This window comes from Puntigrus tetrazona, chromosome 7 (genome assembly GCF_018831695.1).
Source record: "Puntigrus tetrazona isolate hp1 chromosome 7, ASM1883169v1, whole genome shotgun sequence".
In the NCBI taxonomy this organism is placed as follows: domain Eukaryota; kingdom Metazoa; phylum Chordata; class Actinopteri; order Cypriniformes; family Cyprinidae; genus Puntigrus; species Puntigrus tetrazona.
This window is the reverse complement of record NC_056705.1, coordinates 14,438,985-14,460,419: the sequence shown is the minus strand read 5'-3', so window position 1 is coordinate 14,460,419 and position 21,435 is coordinate 14,438,985. Positions and strand designations below refer to the sequence as shown.

Sequence of the window (21,435 nt, the reverse complement as noted above, 5' to 3'; positions counted from 1 at the left end):
TGTGTTGAATATGCAACGGTTACAGCCTCACTTGCTTTTGAATATTAATGAAGGAGAGATGTTGTGGCCGCTCTGCCGTTTTTAGGAGCCGCTGTGCTGTTGTCTGTCTTTGTAATACAGTAAAAAGTCTAGAAATGTAATGCCAGTTTAACACAGATACACACACACACACACACACACACACTTCATCAGGCAGTGATTAAGCAGATATGAGTGGTGTGAGTAATGGTGCTGTCTAATTAGCACGGTGCGGCCTGTCGCTGACCCTTCACGGAGCGGCCGTGTCCCGGCCCCATTAAACCCCTGTAAATATATTTGCTTTTAACTCTTCCTCTTCTGTTGTTTCCAATTTTGTGCTCTGGTGGGCTGCGACCACTCATTCATTCTCGTGTGTGTGTGTGTGTGTGTGTGTGTGTGTGTGTGTCTTATGACTGGACAAAGGTTATCTTTATCATCTCGCTCTCTTTTTCTCTAAAATTGTAGTGGGGAATAAATAGAAAATACTTTGAAAAACAAACTTGGAATGGTGGAATTACAGGCTAATTCTCTCCCGGAAAAATGTATCTTCTAGTCTTCTAGATTGTTTAAGATTAAGATTACAAGGTTAAGATGTACTTCACTGGTATTAAAAATGACTGTGTTAAGTCATTTCTGTTAGATATAGACACAGGTTGCAATTTCGTGTTTGGGGTGCAAGAAGTAGTGGCAATATGATCTAATTTATTCTTAAGTTTTGTAAAGTGATATTAATTTGTTTAAACACTGAAATGTGAATTATTAATGTATTCATATCATGTAAAATGTGCATCTATCATATAAACAGCTTTAGAGATGTACAATGTTTTACAAATACTTTTAGTTCATAAAATATTAAAGTGATTTAATTAATAGGCTGAGGATTCACAGTTTTGAGGGCAAGGGTATCTAAAAATATATTTAAGAAATCAACCTAATGCTTCCCAAAACATATTTTCAATTATTACTTTCAAAACAGTATTATTTTAAATTGTAATTTGTGAAATAACAATTACATTCGAAAATATATTAAAATAGAAACCAGTTATTTATTAATGTGATGGCAATGCAGATATTTTTAAACAGTGTAAACATTTTTAATAAATCTTTGCTCATTTGAAATATATATATTAAAAGTATAATATAAAGGATTTGCTTTTTTTTTTTTTTTTTAGCTGCGCATATGTAAATCATTTTAGTTTCAAATTAATTATTCAGTTTTAGTTGGCTCTGTACATTGAAGGTTGCACAGAACTATATACAGTACAGCAATTCAAAGAAGAAAAAAATAGTCTCTATTCTGAAAATTGAAAACAAAAGATCATTTAAAAATAAAAATAACCCATAATACAGCCATTAGTGATAATTATAGGTCTTTCTTGATCTCTCTCCCTCACTTTTTCAATGCTTTCAAGCCCGTCATCCTTCTGTGCTGCCTTTTATTCAGAGATCAATGGACAGATAAGAATGGACAGAGACATGAGATAAAGTGGGGGGAGAAGGTACCGACAGGTTGTGAACGTCTTTTGACCTGACCGTCAGCAGCTCTGCTATCAGTTGGCTGACACACACACTCACACACACACATTGTAACCGCTGTCATCTCCCAGGGTGCAGAGCAGCAGCGAAACCTCGAGGGTCTGAATGAGGGCGCTTCTCAGAACCGCCCCTGCACACATCTGTCCTCCTTTATGACACTCGCTGCAGGTATCTGCTGTCTCAGACACAGACAGGCCTGGTGCCAGTGTTTCCAATTCACACCTCACACTCCCCCCTTCAGATAAAGCGCAGAGAGTGAGAGCGTTTTCTCTCTCGTAGCCTGTTTTGTCCGTCTGTCTCTCCCTGTCTGTTTATTTCTCCCATTCATCATTTTCCATCACACCCGAGAGGGCACACAGCACAGCCACAACTGGCCAATTTAAGCCTTGTAACGATGCCAATCAAGCAATTAAGACCCAAACAACCTGCGTGCCCCCCTCCAGCCGCTCTGCTAATGCCAGTTTTGTGCTCGCTTCGGTCCTGCCGCTCTTCTTACTCTCTTGCCCCGGCTGCGGGGGCATCAGCTGCTGTTGGACCCATCCAGTCCTCTGATTAAACACAGCGCACACTGGCTCGCGATCAGGGAGGTGACAAGCTCATTAGTCTGACATAAGCCTTAATTACTGCGGCGGCTGATTCTAGATCAGCGTGGAACGGAATAGCAGATGGATATGTGGGAAAGGCATCGCATGGGAGCTGATTGACATATGTGATGAACTGTCAGAGGGTAAATGCAGCAGTTCAGCAGGGTTACGAGCCACAGGACCCTGTTGTGGGTTCTTTAGTGTGCGTCATGAGCAGCCTAGGGAAGCTAGTTTGGAAAATGTAGCCTGCTAAGCTATTAACTTCCTGCAAAGTAGCTCAATGCAGTTAAGCTAAACTATTGTTAGCTAACAAAATTAAGAAAGATAAACTCTAACGGTGGCTGCAGGTAATGTAAGCGATGTCAACCTAAAGGGCCATCTTTACAGAAAGAAAAAAATTTTCTTGCAATACTTTTTTTAGACTAATTAACTGAACTTTAAAGGGATTGTTCTTCAATATTGTTAATTCTTGCATTATTTACCCACTGGCTTTCATAGAGTGTTAAACAGAAGTATCTAAATGTTTATTTTGATACAAAAACTAATCAGACATAAAATTCACTGCATGCTAAGTGAGTAGAACCATCCAAACGAAGAGGCATACCTGAAGGAATCAGACATCCCAGCATTACATGAGAGAGGGAATAGAATCCTACAGAATGCATTTATTGCCTCAGTTTGCTCTGTTGTAATGCTGTTTGCCCAATACAGTATGACATAAAAACAGGCATGTCGTGCAACACTGCTGGCAATAATAGCTTGTTATTTGAAAAGCTACACAATTTTGAAAACAGCCAAACTTCTGTCACGCTGCCGAGAATGCAGTTTAGTTATTAGCGTCGCTACTTTGGGTTAGTTGCGAAACACTGATCAGAAGCTAGCCATGCTCTCGCTGTTCCTTTCCATCTCTAATCTCTGTCATGTATTGGCTCTAATCTTTCTCATGCTCTCCGGTGTTCACTCAGCCCGCTTTTTCTCCTCATCAGTTTGGGTGTATTATTGTTTAAGAAGAGTGTGTTTGTTGTGTGTGGCTGTATGTGTGTGTGTGTTGTGCAGTATGTTTGGTCTCTAAGGTTTAATTAAAGAGCAGCCAGAGAATCCTGTCAATGGTCCCTAGACTCCCCTCAGAACCCTAGAGTCATCCTCTTCTATTTTACACTCCATAGAACTCACACACACACACAAACGGCCAGTAAAGTGATGAATTATAAGAGGAATAATACAGATAAAGATGGTTTTCAGTTTTCCCTGTTTTTACTGACATCTACATTCCTGTTATGCCTAAAGTGAGGATATAAAAGGATACACCAGACTTAATATAATGTTTTATGTGTGCATATATGTATAGGATTTCATTTTATATATTGTTTTCCAATATTTGTAGTCATGTAGTTATAGGGGGCATGAACATGTAAAGCATATCAGGAATAAGTCACCGTCTATTGCATGCAAAGGCTAAATGCCTATGCATATATTATATGCAACATTTTCATCTTTATTCAACTTAATTTACATAAGGGTGAGAAATAGATACAAACTAAGCACAGTACTGAGTCTTAAATTATTATGAATGAAAAACTGGAAGAATTACAGTGCAATAATAAGAGGAACAGGCAGCTCAACTGTTTTATTCCTTTCCCATTTCTGTCTGACCTCCTTAAATACCACATTACATATAGACTACTGGGGGATTTATACTAGAGTTGCTGTTGGATTTTTACACCATTTATCCGTATTTAAAGCACTAGTGCCTGTACAGGCCCCTAAGCGAAATACCTACTATATCTTCACACCTCTGGTTTTCTTTCTCTCCTATTTCTTTATCTTTCTCTCATTCTTTTTTATTCTCTCTCCAATCCATAGTTCTCAAATTCAAATAGCTTTATTGGCATAACAAAAAGACAGACACACACGAGGCAACGACAGCGCTGCACTAGAAACGCTAATGGCCACATTAAATGAGACTATTATAGGATGGTGATAAAGTAATATCACTGGAGGAGTCCATTCAGCATGATGATTGTTGCCACATTAACGATGATGGCGATGATGATGGTGATGATGATGAGGAAGCATTGTTTTGCTTTTTAAATAGCTTGCCAGCCACATTTACTGCACCAAGGAGGTCTATAATACCTGCAGACAGCTCTCTGTTAGCATTCTCATTTCTCCCAATGGCCGTTGCTCGGTTTGAAATCTGCCATCATTGCCAGACTTTTTTCAGCCAGTCACCTCAGCTCTGGATCCAAAGGAAATGACGTCAGTCTCGAATCAATCTATAGAGGAGTCATATTTATTTTTAAGATTTCGCATTCAGTTTTCAAACTGTTTCTTCTCCTGCTTTTTGTAATGTCGCTGGTCTGCTCCTATTTGTGTCCTTCGGTGGTGTTATATATGACATCCCTGTCATCTCAGGAGTTAGGATTTAATGCCGCTTTCTCCATTAGTTTTAAAGTTCACTGCTTATGCTTGACCTTTCGCCCTCCATCTTGTCCGGACTTCAAATTTAAACCCACATTAAATCCATTCACATCACATAAATCTCTCTCTCCTCTGTTTTAGCTAACCGTTAAAATGCTTAAGCGTCTAAGCTAGGCGCTCTTGGCTAAATGCTAACACCATTTGAAACGAACATCAAAGTTTTAAAGCATCAATCAGCTCTCTCAGGCGATTAAAGGCTTTAAAAAACAAAAGATGCGTTCACGGCGAAATGCGTCGGTTCTTAATTAGACTTCATATCCGCACAGATGATTTCATTCAGGATGTGAGAGCTAAAACATCTATTTTTAGTTTGTTAGTCACAACTGACTGATAGAGGCTCTTTGTGTGGGTGTTTCGAGATGTTTTCCTTCACATTACTGTCTGCCTGTCTCTGTCTTATTGTGTTTATGATCCTCATAATGCCCTGAACGAGTCGTCTGAGCTGTCATTTGCCTGCAGTATTGCTTTTTTTCCAGGGCTTAGACGTAGAAGCCTACGGGAGGCACTGTAACTGCTGAGTCATTGAATTTTTAAGCTTCATATACACATTGAAAACCATTAATGTTTGATGGGAAATGTTACAGAATTGTTTTACTTGTTCAGTTTTCTGTCTCAGATGCAATCTAGCTTTGTCTGGGCTAGAAACTAAAAGGTTGTAAGTTCAAACCTCCTGGAAATTCCTAAGTTATCAGCAATGGCAGCAAGATGTATAATAAGGTAGTTACACATTAAAAATAAGTCACTCATCATATGACTGCACAACAAAAAAAGGAGATATTTTGAAGAAAGTTGCAGCGGTTTTTGGACTTCATGTGTGGTCACAAATGAAGTTCCAAGTTCTGTCATGAAACTCTAGATAGTGCAGGCTGATGGGTTGTTAATGCGAAAAACTGATGACATTAACAGCGTTAATCTGCTTGGCACAAACTGAATGGTTCATGTTGCAAATGCAGCCATTGAGCTTGCTGCTTTACATTTACATACAGTAAATAGTCAGTTACTAACTAAGGCTACATCCACACAAAGCCAGAACTATTCAATGTTCTTTTTTAATCCCCGACTCAAAAAACATCTGTGTCCACACAAAACCACCAAACTGACACAAAACGATGTAGTACACATGCAAGACCATTATAGGGCATCGAAATGTGCATAAATCTTTAGAGCGGTATACAAACAAACATAGAATGATACATTTCTTAATCTTAGTTAATAAAAAAGACAATCTTTCAGTGATTGTTCATGTTTTTGTTGCTGTTAAGTTGACTAGGGTCAATACGTGAGCTGATGACATCATCTTTTTCACTGTCCACACAAAAATGCCTAGGTGGATTTTTTCCCAAAATCTGTATAATGAAAAATAAAATACCATTGATGATCAGGGATTGTAAATGATGACAGAATTTTCATGTAAACTATCCCTTTAATGCAGATTGTAGCATTCAGCATTGTACAAAACTCATGTGGCTGATATGTGCATGCAAAGAGCAGCAACTTGCACATGAACCTTTAATCTCTAACACTTACCCTTTTTGTTATTCTTGACAGGATCAGCAATCATCTGCGTGACCTCTTTAACTGACCCCATGAGGACGGCTGAGGGAGATGGAACGTAACAGACTTTTCTTCTTTACTCTCTATTGCATTTCCACGATAACCCGCCAGGGCTGAGCACAACCTCAGCCCCTCGTCCACCCCAACCCTTCCACAGTCCCCCCATTCCTGTCCTCCCTCTTGCTCCCTGAAAGACCAAAACAAACCAGCAGGAACACTTTTTCTTGTTCTGTTATAATAGTTTAACTTTCCTTTGCCCTTCACCCGTGTCAAAGCAAAGCGGAAGTCAATAAACCGGCGAAGCGAAGAAGGAAAAAACAAGACAGTCATGTATCTGCCCCATGCCTCCAAACGTGATTTGGGCCATGCCCACAATTCGGAGGCCGCCCACACAATTACTCTCCTCTGGTTGGCTCTGTGGATCACCTTGGCATCGTGTCAGCGCATTGATCCCGGCTCCAAATATCCCACCGTCACCACAAACTACGGCAAGTTGCGCGGGATTAAAAAAGAGCTTAACAACGAGATTCTGGGTCCCGTGGAACAGTACCTTGGCGTCCCCTATGCCACAGCGCCAATTGGAGACCGTCGTTTTCAGCCACCGGAAGCTCCTGGGTCTTGGCAGGAAGTGCGTAACGCTACACAGTTCGCCCCTGTTTGCCCGCAGAATGTGCATGGTGTTTTACCTGAGATCATGCTGCCTGTGTGGTTTACCGACAACTTGGACGTGGCCGCCACGTACATCCAGAATCAGAGCGAAGACTGTCTCTACCTCAACGTCTATGTGCCCACAGAGGATGGTGAGTGTCTGACACAACACAGCAAAGCATTATGGTTATATCTAATAGAGGAGTAGAGTGCAACAGTGCCCAACCACATTTTCAGCAGCCTTGGTTCAGGAAGCATTTTCCCATAGGGATTTTTTAAAAAAGTCAAGGAGTTATAAGCCATGAACAAAACCAACCAGCTATGAGGTAAATCACAACATTGCAAACTTATATTTGAAGGAAAAACTATTTGAAAATCAGACAAAAAGACAAAACTTTAAAAAGGGAAGGAACTACAGTCCCAAAAGGCATTGCGAACGAAATAATCTAAAAAGAGTAAGTATAGAACTGTTGATGTTGATTATGTATATAGAAACAATGTGCTTTGTATTTATTGCAAAATATGAACTATATACAAATGTTATGCAAATATACAAATAGGCAGACTCACCCTATGTGACTTTCTCAGTGCCTCTTGGGAGTGGGCTGGTGCTAATAAGTTCTGTTGGCACAATCTGCTTGTTTTAATTCTCTGATTGGTGGAGATTTTATGCAGAATCATAGGCAATTTATTCAGTTACCAACCTCGTAGCTCACAGTAGATTTGTAAGATTTATAATTTATATTTAAAGAACAGTTCCCCTATGGAATTTTTACTTCCAGAACCCAAAACTGCTGCACTCTATTAAGTAATGGAACCTATAGATATGAATTTTACATGTGCTGTATAGTAGATGCTACAATATTTATGGATAGTTTACCTCAACTTAAAAATTGTATATTTACTTATTACTTTACTCTTGTATGTCTTCTTTTGTCCATATAATGAAAGTCAGTGGGGTCCAGAATTGTTTTAGACCTCACTGACTTTCCATGTACGGACATAAACAGTTGAAAAACATTATTCAAAATATCTTTTTTGCATGTACTGTGGAAGAAAGCAAGCCATGCAGATTTAGAATGACATGAGGGTGAGTAAATCATGACAGAATTTTCATTTATGGCTGGACTACCTCTTTAACACTACAAAGTACCATACAGTGAAAATCAAATCATTTTCTGCCTTTGAACTTTGGTGCAGCTTTACCAGACCTTGACTAAGGACATGTCCTTCCCTTTTCCCAGTTATGATCAGTCCACTGCACTCTGGATCAGGACTTGTCAGGAATAGTTTACCCTATGATTCACTTAAAGAGTGAGGCCAGCTGGAAAGACTAAAGTGTTCTGGGAAATTACTTATGCTCCAATATAAAACGTACATTTACGTCAAATTGGGGTAAATTGATGGAGAGTTAACAAACCAAAGAAGTGACTGACTTTTCAGACTGAGGTAAAACCCCTCAACATTTAACTTTTTTTTTCTCCTCTTCCAGTTTTTTTTGTCTTTTTTTTCTTTTGAGAGAGAGCAAAGTGGACAGATACTCTCAGAGGATGGAAAGAGCTGATTTGCAAGGAGGTGTTTTTCTCTCGCAATTAAGGTTCCAGCCGCCAAGTCGCCCAGAGAAACAAATTATTGACATCAGCAGTAATTTGCAATCTCAGAGCCCTTTTTGCTCCTTTCCTCTCAGTTTTTACCTCTTTTTGGCAGCCAGTGTAGGTGTTTTGTGTTTACAATGGTAATTGTCTTATTTACGCAATTCTTTCTATTATGAAAGAGCGCTTTGTAATTTGCAACCCATGTTAATGAGAAAATCAAAGTCATATTACCTCAGTATGTGCACTATATACATGCAAACACAGAGTATATAAAGCCTCAGTCATAGCATATTCCTGCACGTTGCAGTCAGACTGAACATCTGCATAGGCTTGTGAGTGTTTGTTCACAGCAAAGATGCCAGTGTTGTTTTCTTGTTTTTTGACACCATCAGCGATGTGTCTCTTTTCCTTCCTTCTCTTTCTACTTCTCTCTCTCGTTCTGTCTTCCAACACTCATTTTCATCCCACATTATCTCTTTCTCTGCACCATGTGTCTTTCACAAAGCCCTCTGCAAATCTGCAGATTCCTAGATTCCCAAATGTGCCAGTTCCCATTTTCCCAAATCCCCAAATTCCCTTTAATCCACTCAGTCTCTCCCAAGCCGACTCACAATCCTGCGCATCAGAGTCGCTATTTAGAACAAATACGTTATCCAATGCGTTGTGTTCCCGCACCAAATGGTGGATTAATTCCTTAATTTAGAGCATGATTAAGCTTTACATGACTATATGTAAGTTCACATTTAATAAAGGAGCACTTTTGTTTTGTTGTACATATGTAGAGCAAGTCTGTACCTTAGAACTGCAGTAAAGGTATACAGATTTATTATTTTACAGAAGTGTATGCATGCTGTACTGCAGTTGATCCTTAGATCCTTAGAGTTAGAAGAGGGGGTGGACAGGAGATCAAAGCTACTACTTCAGTTACTATATATGGGGACCATCTTGGCCCCCAAACTGCCCCAGGCAACTTATACAGCACTATATAGTCTCATTATTTGTCTCTCTTTGTTCTTGTTCCTCTGACTATATATAGTGACATCTGTAATAGCCTCTTTTAGAGTGAACTAAAGTAGAATTCTGAAGTTTCAGATGCCACTAGATTGAAATATTTTATATTTTTACAGGGTGGAATTAATTTCCATAATTCCATAAAAATGTTTTGATCTGCAATACAGCAAAAAAATGTTATGAATTATTTTTAGAACTTCAATATATTTTAACATTTAATTTATACCTGTGATGGCAAAGCTGATTTTTCAGTATCTACTCCAGTCTTCAGTCTCACACCATCCTTCAGAAATCATTCTAATATGCTGATTCGGTGCTCAAGAAACATTCCTAATTAAACAGTTTGCGTGAGAACAGTGATGCATTTTTACAGAATTCTTTGATTAGGCTCAACAGAACAGTGTTTAACCGAAATGGCAAAATATTCTGTAATAATGTAAAATTATTTACTTTCTCTTTTGTTGTCCTTGTGAAATAAAATTATTAATTTAAGTAATAACATTACCTTTTTGCCGTTCTTTGTAGCAGTCATTAATGGCATGGGCATTTTCCTTTTTGCCACAAACTAACGTGAAGCCTATTATTATTACTATTAAAAGCTTAGTTCTTGTTTTGGATGCCCAAATTGCTTTTCTCTTTTCTCTTAATCTTGTCCGTTGGTTATGGCAGGGCTGAGTAAGCCTGGGGAGAATGTAGCACGACCTGTGGGAGTTGTTTGAAGGCTGGAGGCGGATGGTCAATCAGAGGCATGTGTGAGCAGGACTGATGGGTTGGTTTTAGCATGACTGTGCACTCTGCAGCCCACCTGATATTGTCACCAGCCTGTCTACTCACTCTTCTCTGTCAGATCGATTTGACCAAGAGACAACACAAAGCCTACAGGATTTTCTCATTTTTTAACAAAAATAGATGAATTGATCAGTAAATGAACAAGCAAGTTAAATCAGAATAAATTGGCTTTACACAAAGCAGATATACTGTAATATGATTCTGCCTTTAAGGACCTACAATAAGGTATCTTATATTGAAGTATCCCAAAGGCCAAGGAGGTAGAAATGAGAAATGGAAGAAAGAAATGAGGGAACGCTTGAACAAAAGACGAAATTCGAATAGCTCTCTTGTTTTCTATGGGAGGGAAATCAAAACTGCTTCGGAGAGCACCTGAGCGTTGGTGTGGAGGGCGTTTTTTAATTAGCTCCTGGAAGCTCTGAGGTATTCTGAATATAGACGGACTGTTGCGGGCCTCTTTGAAGTATTAGAAGCCGAGAAGCACAAAAACAGCTCTGCGACGCATGACAATATATATATATATATATATATATATATATATATATATATATATATATATATTCCAACAAAGGTTTACAGGCTACAGCTGGAGTGTTTGAGATTTTTACATTTAGCAGGATCGGTTGAGCATAACTTGGCCTTTAGCAATGGCATCATTGTCATATTATGACCAAATGAATGTTTAGAGGGAAAAAAATAATTTTGCCTCCTTTCCCCTGAACTAGTGTAGCTTGTGTTTCCCCTTTCACTAAATGAAAACCAAAGGAAGGCTTCAATTTTGCAGCAAGGTCAAACCAATGGAATCAGCCGAGGTCAGTTTCTCAGCTTGGAGTTTTTAGCGGAAAGTAATGAGAACAAATTGGTAACTTTCCAGCTGAGAACGTGTGCAGGCTTACTTGAAATTGAGTGTGTGTGTTTGTGTGTGTGTGTGTGTGGATATCCCAGAGCAGAACTGTTATATTGTTAGACTGCTGGGCCATGAGATTTTGGGGAGGAAGTGTGTGTTAATGAATGTGTCTATAAGGCTGTCAGCTCAAGAGAATAACAAATACTCAATTAAAAGAATGAGATAACAGCTGACGGACACAAGAAAAAGAATAAGACGGGACGTGAGTAATAAAGATGTAAAGTGCAAGAATGAAGAATGAATATATTGCAAAGCGAGACCAAGTAAATGAGAGAGATGCAGAGAAATGGAGGGAAAATGGAGAGGGAAGGAGATGAGAGACGATATGTATAGATAGATAACGCTGACACAGAATGAGGGTTTGGCAGGGGAAGGGGTCGCCTTGGCAACCCCTCAGCTCTTCCTGCGTGTAGCTGTCAGGCAGCACGTCAGAGCCGTGCGAGCGAGTGTGTGCATCCTTGTGCGTTACCACTAGACTCTCAATGAAGGAATTAGCAAGAGCTCTGCCACACACTCTATTTTTAGCCACAGAAAAGAGAACCACTTGAGAGAACGTTATTGTGTGTGTGTGTGTGTGTGTGTGTGTGTGTGTGTGTGTGTGTGTGTGTGAATTCTTGACGTAGGCCGTTGTTGTGCAGATGGCGCATTGTGTAGGGTCGTGCCGCGCTTTCTTTCTTTGCCTCACTCAGAACTTTCTCCTCACATGCTAACAAGCTAATTGGTTTGACATCAGTTGTCGGCTGAGGTGTTTGTACAGTTACAGGCAATTGATGGAAACGAGCTTACTAAAGATCCCACTGACTTCTGGGACTGTTACAGAAAGTGCAGTGAATGAATGGACTCCATTAATAAACACATATAGATTAGGTCTCTAAAGAAGCTGTTTTCAGGACAGTCTAATTACTACAGATGTAAAATGGAGGACCGTATTTACTCTAATGGTTAAATGGCTAAATTGGAAATTAATAGTAGTTACATATATCAAACTTTTTAATTCAACAATGACTACAAAATGGCCTATGCATAACTGCTACAGTTAAATTTATATTTAATTTCCACCGAAACAAATCAATGTAATAAATACATTTCATTTTTATTTAAAAATTGAAGATAGCAACTTCTTGACTATTTAATAGTATCATGATCATCGTGCAGTAAATGTGATTTATACAGGAAGCAATGGTGCACCTAACAGCAGGATTTCCTGAAGTTTGCAAAGTTTGTGGAATTAAAAAATGTGTAGGTATTTAAAGGTTTGTTTAAATGATGCAAATGTGTATTTTCTGAATGTTGACATTATTGAGTGTACCTTCCTTTTATTAGACAGAAATGAGAGCTCTTTCACGTCTAGGCACTAGGCTTCTCAGTGCTCCTGACACTTATAGGCCAAAAATAAAACACATTGGCTAATGGCGATAATTACAAAATGACGGATATCTACTGATGTCTAGTATTGTCCTTTGTGATATATATTGGCCTGCCTCAAGAAATAAAGTAGGGGTTTGGTGAAGGAATAGTGATAAAAAGCTCAAACAATTACGCCAAAAAATCACTATAAAAGTAGTTCACTGTTAAGTCTTGTGTTGTATTTCACCTCAGTTACAGGTTTGATATTATGATTTTTTGTTATGAGACACTTCATATTGATGCTATTGATTTTCTATCTACTCTGTAGCCACTGTATTTGACTTAAAAGCTTTACCAGAGGGAAAGACTAAATCTACTAATTACATACATTGTAGTCTATTCCTTACATAAAACTATTAAACGAGTTCAGTAAACTTGGACTAGAGTGCATGAGTTAGATGGACAACTTTCATGGTGCCTTTTGTCCATTTTGAAGCACAGCCCAGGGTGGCTTAGAACTAGTGTTATTGTTATACTATTGAGATTCAACTTACAGAAATGTTCTTACGGTTTAAGATGACAACAGTAATATTTATTTTTCATAGATGCATAAGACATACAGTTTTCAAACAGCATAAGAGAAAGTAAATCAGAAATAATAATGCATAAATAACTATTTATGTAACAACTGTTTTAAATAGTTTCTTTGTCTTGGGTGGTAAAATGCTACAAAATGCCACCCTGCATCTTAGAGAAACATGGAAACATACACGTACACATCCATGCAGAGCCATTGCCCTCTCATTTCCTTTCTTTTTCTGTCTCTTTTCTCCTGCTGCTTTCTATCTCACTTGTTTCTTCTCTCTTTTTCTCTCCTTCTCTTTCTCTCTCTCTCCGTGTTGCTCAAAGGGCCGTCTCTTCAGTGCCTGCTGCAGCTTAGGCGGCAAGTGGCTGTGAATGCAAATTAGATTCAAAAACAGACACACACACGCACACTCACACACAGGGCTTGTACCTCTCCTGGTGCTTCGGAGAAGGATGAATGTGGAAGTAGAAACTGTGGGAGAGGCAAAGAAGGAAAGAGCAATTGGGGAGAAAGATGAAAATAAAAAGGATGGGAAGTTTGAGAGTACACGAAGAGTGAACCAGTCTGACCTTATATCAGTTTTTACTGTGCATGTGTGGGAAAAAAGATCTGGTACACGTCCCATAGGTAGGTCCAGGCATAGTGTTTTGCCATTTTCTATGCTGATTTTGAAGAGAAGAGAAGAGAAGAGAAGAGAAGAGAAGAGAAGAGAAGAGAAGAGAAGAGAAGAGAAGAGAAGAGAAGAGAAGAGAAGAGAAGAGAAGTTGGCGTTGTGGAACATTGTCAGTGACAGTGACATGTTCTATTTTGATCCATGTGATTAGCGTCTGCTTTTGTGTGTTTTAACAGGATTACAGCAACGTCAGCGGGAAAAGGAGAAAAACAATAGTCACTTAAAATGAGCTAGATTATATTAAATCAGCAAGATTAGCCTGCATCTGTCATGTGTGCACTCATACACACAATCTCTCACATTCACACACAGCCACACACATACAAGTCATTAATAGGCCTCATAATTCACTATGGAGTGGTTGACTTGTCACAAAGCGTTATTGCAGAGTTTTGATTGTGTTTTTGCTCTCCAAGACTCTATATGATTACTCTATACTTTTTTTTAGCTTTTTTCTCTGCATATTTGTGACAAAGTACGGATCAAAAACATAAAGACTTATATGTAGCTCATATTTTAACAGCGTAATTCTAGCAGTGTGCCATATGTCACCACATTGAGGTAAAAGTTGGTGTGTGTTAGTCCTGACAGGTGTTTTCTTCAGATTTGACTTAAATCAGGGATGTCCAGTACTGCTCCTGGAGGGCCTTCATAATTAAACACACCTGAACCAGCTAATCAAGGCTTTCAGGATTACAAGACACTTCCAGGCAGGAGTGTTGGAGCGCTTTAGAGCTAAATACTGCAGGAAGGTAGCCCACCAGGAGCAGATTGGACACCCCTGTCTTAAATCATGCATTATATTGCAGTTCTTAATAAAGTTACTGGCCAACTGGCCTCCAATTTATTCACCCAGAGCCAATTTTAACTTGCCTTTGGCACTTGGAGAATGTTCATTTTCGACCCTGAACTCCTGTGTAACTCTCAGTGGCTGTTAAGAAAATAAGCTAAGGTTTTAAATGTTTTTGATTGAAATGTCACCTGCTTATATCTAGGCTGTGATGGTTTCATCAAATACACAGTAAACCGTAATACTGTCCATTTTTTATTACAATGATGGTAAAGCTGAATGTTCAGTTGCTATTACTCCAATCTTCAGTGCTACATGATCTTTCAAAAAAACTAATCTAACATGCTGACAGGATGCTCAAGTAACATTTCTTATAATATTCTATGTTAACAGTTAATATTTTATAAAAAAAAATATGAATAAGGTTTGAATAAGGTTTTTGCTGTCACTTTTGATCAATTTAATGCATCCTTGTTGAATAAAAATGTATTTCTAAAAAAATCTGGCAACCTTGCCAATTTGAAGCAGTAGTGTATATATGATACGTTGGAATTATACCATCAATTTAATTCATTATCAAACCATAAAAATGCTAATAGATTTACAATGTATTCTCTAAATAGTTTTGCTTTTCAGATATATGTAGATATATGTGTATATATATATATATATATATATATATATATATATATATATATATATATATATATATATATATATATATATATATATATATATTGATCTTGTTTTCAGTATGTCTTTTTATTTTTAGATAAAAGAGACTAATTGAGTTTTTTGCAGCGTAGTTTGCATAATCTTTGTGAAAGTGGACCATTTAAGTGTATTATTTCTAAGGCTATGATATTACAGAAGTCATTATAATGAGCTCTTGGCTCATGTCAGCTGGATGCAGGATTTGAAGAGTCTAATGTCAGTCTTATGACAGCTCTCTGCAGTCTTTATGACTGAGCAGGCAGATATATCACCGGGCATCATGTTTCTCTGGAGACCCAGCTTTAATTCCATGCGGCGGGGGTTACCGGGGAAACAGTTTTAACCTTCATGCTGTCTGCATCTCCACCACACCTAAATGTCATCCCATCCAGCTCTGCTCTGTTCAAATACTCCTCTTTTCACACATTCATTCCATCCAAGTCACCTTATCTCTGTGTGTTTCTCTTTCTCTCTATCTACACCAAACACTCTTTCCACTTTCATTCAGCCTCCTTTTTTTCTCTATTTATCATTCATGCTCTCTTTCCCTCTCCAAATTGACCATATTACCTTTTTTTAGTATGTGGTACCATGGCAATACTATGGCTTTTGGACACCACTATAATAGTCATATAAAAGCGTTATATAAAATCAATTGCAGCAGTGGTTCTCAGCCCTTTTTCCAACACAATACTTTTTAATACTTAATACTTAAGTATTTTTGGTGTTTATTTATTGATATATTGAATTAATTAACATGTTTAATCATTTTAATATTTAAATCTAAACTATGATTAATTTGATGTTTCCAAATACTAAAGGTGTTTCCAGTTCTAATCTACTGTACGGTATGTTCTTCAGTCATTATTGGGAGAAAAGTATATTTCTTAATAATTATTTTGTCAATTTAAGCCACCCTTGTTAGTTCATGAGACCCCCTGAATTGGGAATCACTGCTTTGCAGTATCATGGCATATGAATACGCCTACGCTGTGTCCAAAAACTTGTTGCCTTGCTGCCCTATCAGGCACTGACTTTGCAGGCAGTGTTTGCAAACAGAGTTACGTCCTCAAACTGATTTCAGAAAGGCTTCTGAGAGAGCATATAATGATCTGCTAAAAAATGCAAGATTTTTACAATACTAATTTTTTGCCTTATTCAGCTTCACTGTCACAGCCCCGAATGCGCAAGAGAGTGAGATATTATAGGCAGGAGGATACATCAGTATTGCCTGATCAATCAAATGAAGGTGTCTCAGTAGACAGGATGTCACACAATCATATGATTCAGACGTGCTCTGTTGCCTTCTTAGCGCCATATGTTGCCTGCGGAGGTGTCATTTTTCAGCTTTTGGACACAGCCAGAGTTTTAGCTCCCATCATGTTCCAACACACCTGGATGTAATTTTCAAGTAAATCCAAAGACTTTGATGAGCATATTCGGGTGTTTTTAATTAGATAGCCGATGGCCAGCCAATACATTCATTTTCTGATTGAATATCATGCAAATCCTGTATGTTTTCCTTATTGAATATCCAGTTTCACTCAAAAAAAATTTTACATTATGAAAGTAAAATAGATTCCAAATAACAACTGGTTTTGATTTAGACTTGTATATTATTTAATAGTGGCAACTAACAACTTTTAGGTTTTCATAAAACAACTTTTAATCAAGCTATTGTGTATCTATCAGAGGTAATTATACAGGTAATTAAATAAATAAACATTTTATGACTTGAAATGACATAATAGTTAAATGGTAATAATAAATAAAATAAAATCAAATAAGAAAAATCATCTGGTTGTTTCTCATTTTCGCTTAGTTTAACTAAACCCTTAATAAATATGAATAAAAAACAGTATACATTCAAATATATAAAATTCAAAACATTAATAATATATAATTGTATCTCAGTGATACCAAACAATGCTACATCTCTCTCTACCAAGGATCTCCCTCACTACTTTATCTAAATGGAAAAAAAAAACACCCTCAACTCATTATAGATCTTTGCTGGACTGTGGCAATACTGTTTAATAGAAATGTCTCTAATGCTAAATCTAATTCTCATTTACATCTCCCCATGTCGTATAATAGAAACACACTTTACACCAGGTCGGCCAGGCATCTTTAATGCTGTTAAATAGAGCTCAATTATATCCAGTCTATCAAAGTCACTTGGGTGCTCTCTTTCTATCTCCGCTCTAATTTCTACCCATTTCCACTCAGGAGAAGCTGAGAGGCATGAAAACATCAGGTGGAAGCCATCTGGCTATCTCATTCCTCTTTCAAGCTGATTTTCTGAATCATATTTCTGTAAAGAGGGTGAGCCACAGGTAGCAGATTGAACTCATATCCCCCCTTTTGGGATATCAGAGGAGAGGGTAGATTCCTGCTAGAACGTTCCGGTCCACAGACACCTGTGGTCGGCCTGATTACGAGCCCTGACATCTAACACTGAGGGAGTGTGTAATTCGACTGGCATCTGCTGATGAGGCTTGCTGTGTTTGTGTGTGTGTGAACAGCTCATCCACGCAAAACAGCGACCTTGTGTAACTCCTACTTTCAGTCATGTATACACACTTACACACACTCAGAGAAAACACGTGCATGCATGCACATTTTACATATATATACCACAACGTAATTGCACATACCAATTGCCTTGCAAAAATCTTAATATCACAAACATCTCAACAAAAAACAGATAAATCTTATTTACACTGTGCAAAAGCAGAAGAGCATCACGTGCACAATTTCTCATGTAGGTTCTCTCCGTTTTGCTGGTGTCAGCTGACCTGTTAAGGCCAGAGGGCACAGCAAGGTCAGCCTCAGTTCTAGAGCTCTAATAGATTGCATAAGCACCAAAGAGAACAGAGAGATGGTAGGCTTTGGAAAAAGAGGTTATGAGGAGAGAAATGATGAGGAGAGATGATCAGAAAAAAAATTGGATAGGAGGCGTGCAGCAGAGGAGAAAGAAAATGAATATGAGAGAGGCAAGGGACGGTCAAATGGATTGGAGGAGGATGAGTTTGGGTGCAGTATCTCCATCCAGGTAAAAATCAGAGAGTGGAAAGTAGAAATGAGCCCCTTAGATTGGATGGAATTGATTTCGGAAGGTTGAAGGGCCATCCTGAGACAATAAGTCTATATAGAGAGAAATTATAATAAAGAAGAAATTAGGAAAATGGCTCAGCCGCTATTCATTAAAATTTCCTGAAGAAAAGTATTATGCTTTCCACAAATATGTTGACAGATTTCAGCATTGATATCAATAATAAATGTTACTCGAAAAAATCATTTCTGAAGGTTCATATGGCACTGGAGTCGGGATTAATCCACTAAATTGGCTTTCAGCTTTGCATTTAAATTAATAAAAAAATCTATTAAATAAAATTGAGATTCAAAAAATTACAACTATTTTTTTTTTCATAACAAGAATGAGCCAGCCTTAATTGCATACAAAGGCTAAATGTATTCATATCTTTTAACCAGCAATATATTTTTATTGAATACACTCCTGAACAAAATCTTGAAACCAGAGAAAACATTACAAGTATTCACGCTGGTGGTACTGCTTCAAAATGCCAAAAAAAGAAACAGGACCAAGAAACAACAACATCAAAAATAGAAAATAGGGAATTTATGGAAAACTGCATTTAAACTCAAACAGGCTGTTCATCGACTGATCAAAAGTTTACGACCGTAGCCTAAAAAAAGTTCAAATGTGCACAAAAATATGGCTTTTATGCCATTGTTCTTCAGGCAGTAACACTGTCATGATTTCCTAATGGCAAAGACAAAAAGTCTTTTTGTCTTTGAGCGTGGCAGGATTGTTGAGCAAGTGCTCTCAGAACACGCTATCACTGCCGAGGTAAAACATTCATTTTACAAATCCTAAAAGATCCTGAGTGTTTGGACAAAAAAAGTTGTAGAACCAAAAAAGATCAGGGAAAGAGCAATTTTATTTTATTTAGATTTTTTGGGGTGGGTTCTACCACTTGACTTTTTGTGTAAAATATGTAATATATTAATAAGGTAAAATAACTGTCTTTCTGGCGTGTTGTGAGTGGTGCTCGACAATCCTGCCACGTTCAAAGACAGAACGACTTTTTGCCTTTGCCATCAGGAAATCATGACAGTGTTACTGCCTGAGAAACAATGACATGAAAGACATGTTTCTTTGCAGACTTTAACTTTTTAAGGCTATGGTCAGCTAATGAACAGGTTGTTTAAGTTTAAATGCAGTCTCTTGGTCCTAATTCTTCTTTTGGATTTCTGAAGCAAGTACTTACAACCTGGTTACGATCCACCAGCATGGAATTTGAATACGTGTAATGTTTCCCCGGGTCTTAAGATTTTGTTCAGGCGTGTATTTGCATAAGGTTGGGAAATGGATGCAAACTAAGCACAGCACTTAGTCTTCAATGATTTTGAACAAAAATGGGAAGCATTATAGTGCATGGAATAGGCAAAACTCTGAGTTTTCATATAACATGCCCTCCTAATTTTTAATGCTCACATACAATAAATCGGCCCACCCTTTGTTGAACCTCTTCAAATCTGGCTTCCACATCCTGTCATTTCGTTTTCCTCCCAGTCGTCTTACCTTCTGACACCAAGTGCCCCGTTGGTGCTCTCCTGTCATCGCAGAAAAGGGGAGACAGTAGTGGACTCACAGATGCTTCTGTGAACTCAGTGGCAGATGGCACTTCCTGTTTGGCTGTACTGCCTCTCTTGTGCGTTTGACTGACATGATATTTCTCTCGGTCAATGAATACACACATTGTCCCCCAATTTTACTCTCCATCTCTACCAGAGCGAGAGTGATCTGACCTGTCTTTCTCTCACACATATATGCACTCTTCTCTTTTTGCTCTTTAATATCGAGAAAGGACAGACATGTCCAGTAGAGAGACCTCTTCATTATTTTTCTATATGTATGCCTCTCTTTTCTGTCTCTTTCTGTCTCTCTCTTTGACAGGCATTTTTCAGGTCAACTCACACAGAAAGAAGTCTAAAAGGGGTCTAAAAATAACTTTATAATGCATCCGCTGACAAAAATGATTTGTTTCATGAAGTTACACTCCTTTCTACTTTTCCACTTCTATCTGCACCTGTTTAGTTTACAGTGAAATTTAGAAATCAGAGATTCTATTTTGACTCAACCAAGTTGTATTAAATTGCTCAAAGGTGACAGTAAAGATATTTTGAATTGTTAAAAATGTTCAAATAAATGCTGTTCTTCTGACCTTTCCATTTATCAACAAAAAAATGTGTCACTGTTTCCAAAAAAATATTACCCGTTTTAAACATGGATAATAATAGAAATCATCACACTCTTTTATACCAAATACATTCACTTGTTTTGGAAATATCGAAACCTGAGACCACTAGTGAAAATCTACTTAAATCAAGAGTAAAATTTATTAGAACGGAAACGTCTTTGTTTTAAAAGCGTACCTTTTATTTAGAAGCTGAATCTCACATTTCCATTGTGGTGTCTGTCTTTCGAATCAAGACTTTCAAAGGTTAAATGAAATGTGATTTTTTTTTTTTTTATCAGAAATGTTTCAGAACACTTCCAGGGTTTGTGAATGAGAGATGGTTTATTTGATAGTTTTTGTTTTTTTTTTGCGCTGTGTTTGTATAGAAAGGCTAAACTCCACAGTTTACACGCAAAGATAAGAACATCAATACAATGTGTGTGTGTGTGTGTGTGTGTGTGTGTGTGTGTGTGTGTGTGTGTGTGTGTGAGCGCGAGCACAGCACCCTCTGTTCCTGTTTCCCCAGAGGGTGTTTGTGCCGTGTTTGTGTGAGAACACGAACACGTGCCTGGTGTGTTATGCCCTCCTTCCCTCAGGTCCTCTTCTCTACCACCTCTCACATTTTCAAAGCGAAGCGGATGATAGCTTGACCGGAGCACGAGGAACGACGGAGGAGGGAGGGGGGACAGGGGTGGGAATGGGAATTCTTGTTTTTCATACCTCAGAGGTTAATTCCTGATTCCTCCACATTGATTTTTCCTTCATCCCCGGAATCCAAACAAGCCGTCGGAATGGGATCAAGTAAAGCTGGTGTTAAAGAAAAGGCCTGCGAGCCGCAGCAAAACAATGGAGAGAAAGAATATTCACAGAACTAACATCAAACTTCTTTGATCTTGTAGCCGATTTGTGTCTTTCTTGTTATTCTGTGTTTATGA

General features: G+C 38.1%; 1 protein-coding gene across 4 annotated transcripts in view; it reads left to right on the top strand.

Moving 5' to 3' along the window:
* Positions 1–21,435, top strand: part of nlgn2a (neuroligin 2a) — a 149,521-nt gene that overhangs the window by 64,151 nt on the left and 63,935 nt on the right. For all 4 annotated transcript variants that reach the window (XM_043243949.1, XM_043243951.1, XM_043243950.1 and 1 more), the window contains exon 3: positions 6,168–6,973. In XM_043243949.1, the coding sequence (XP_043099884.1) occupies positions 6,502–6,973 (472 nt within the window). In that variant the 5' untranslated portion in view covers positions 6,168–6,501. The remainder of the gene's footprint in view (positions 1–6,167; positions 6,974–21,435) is intronic.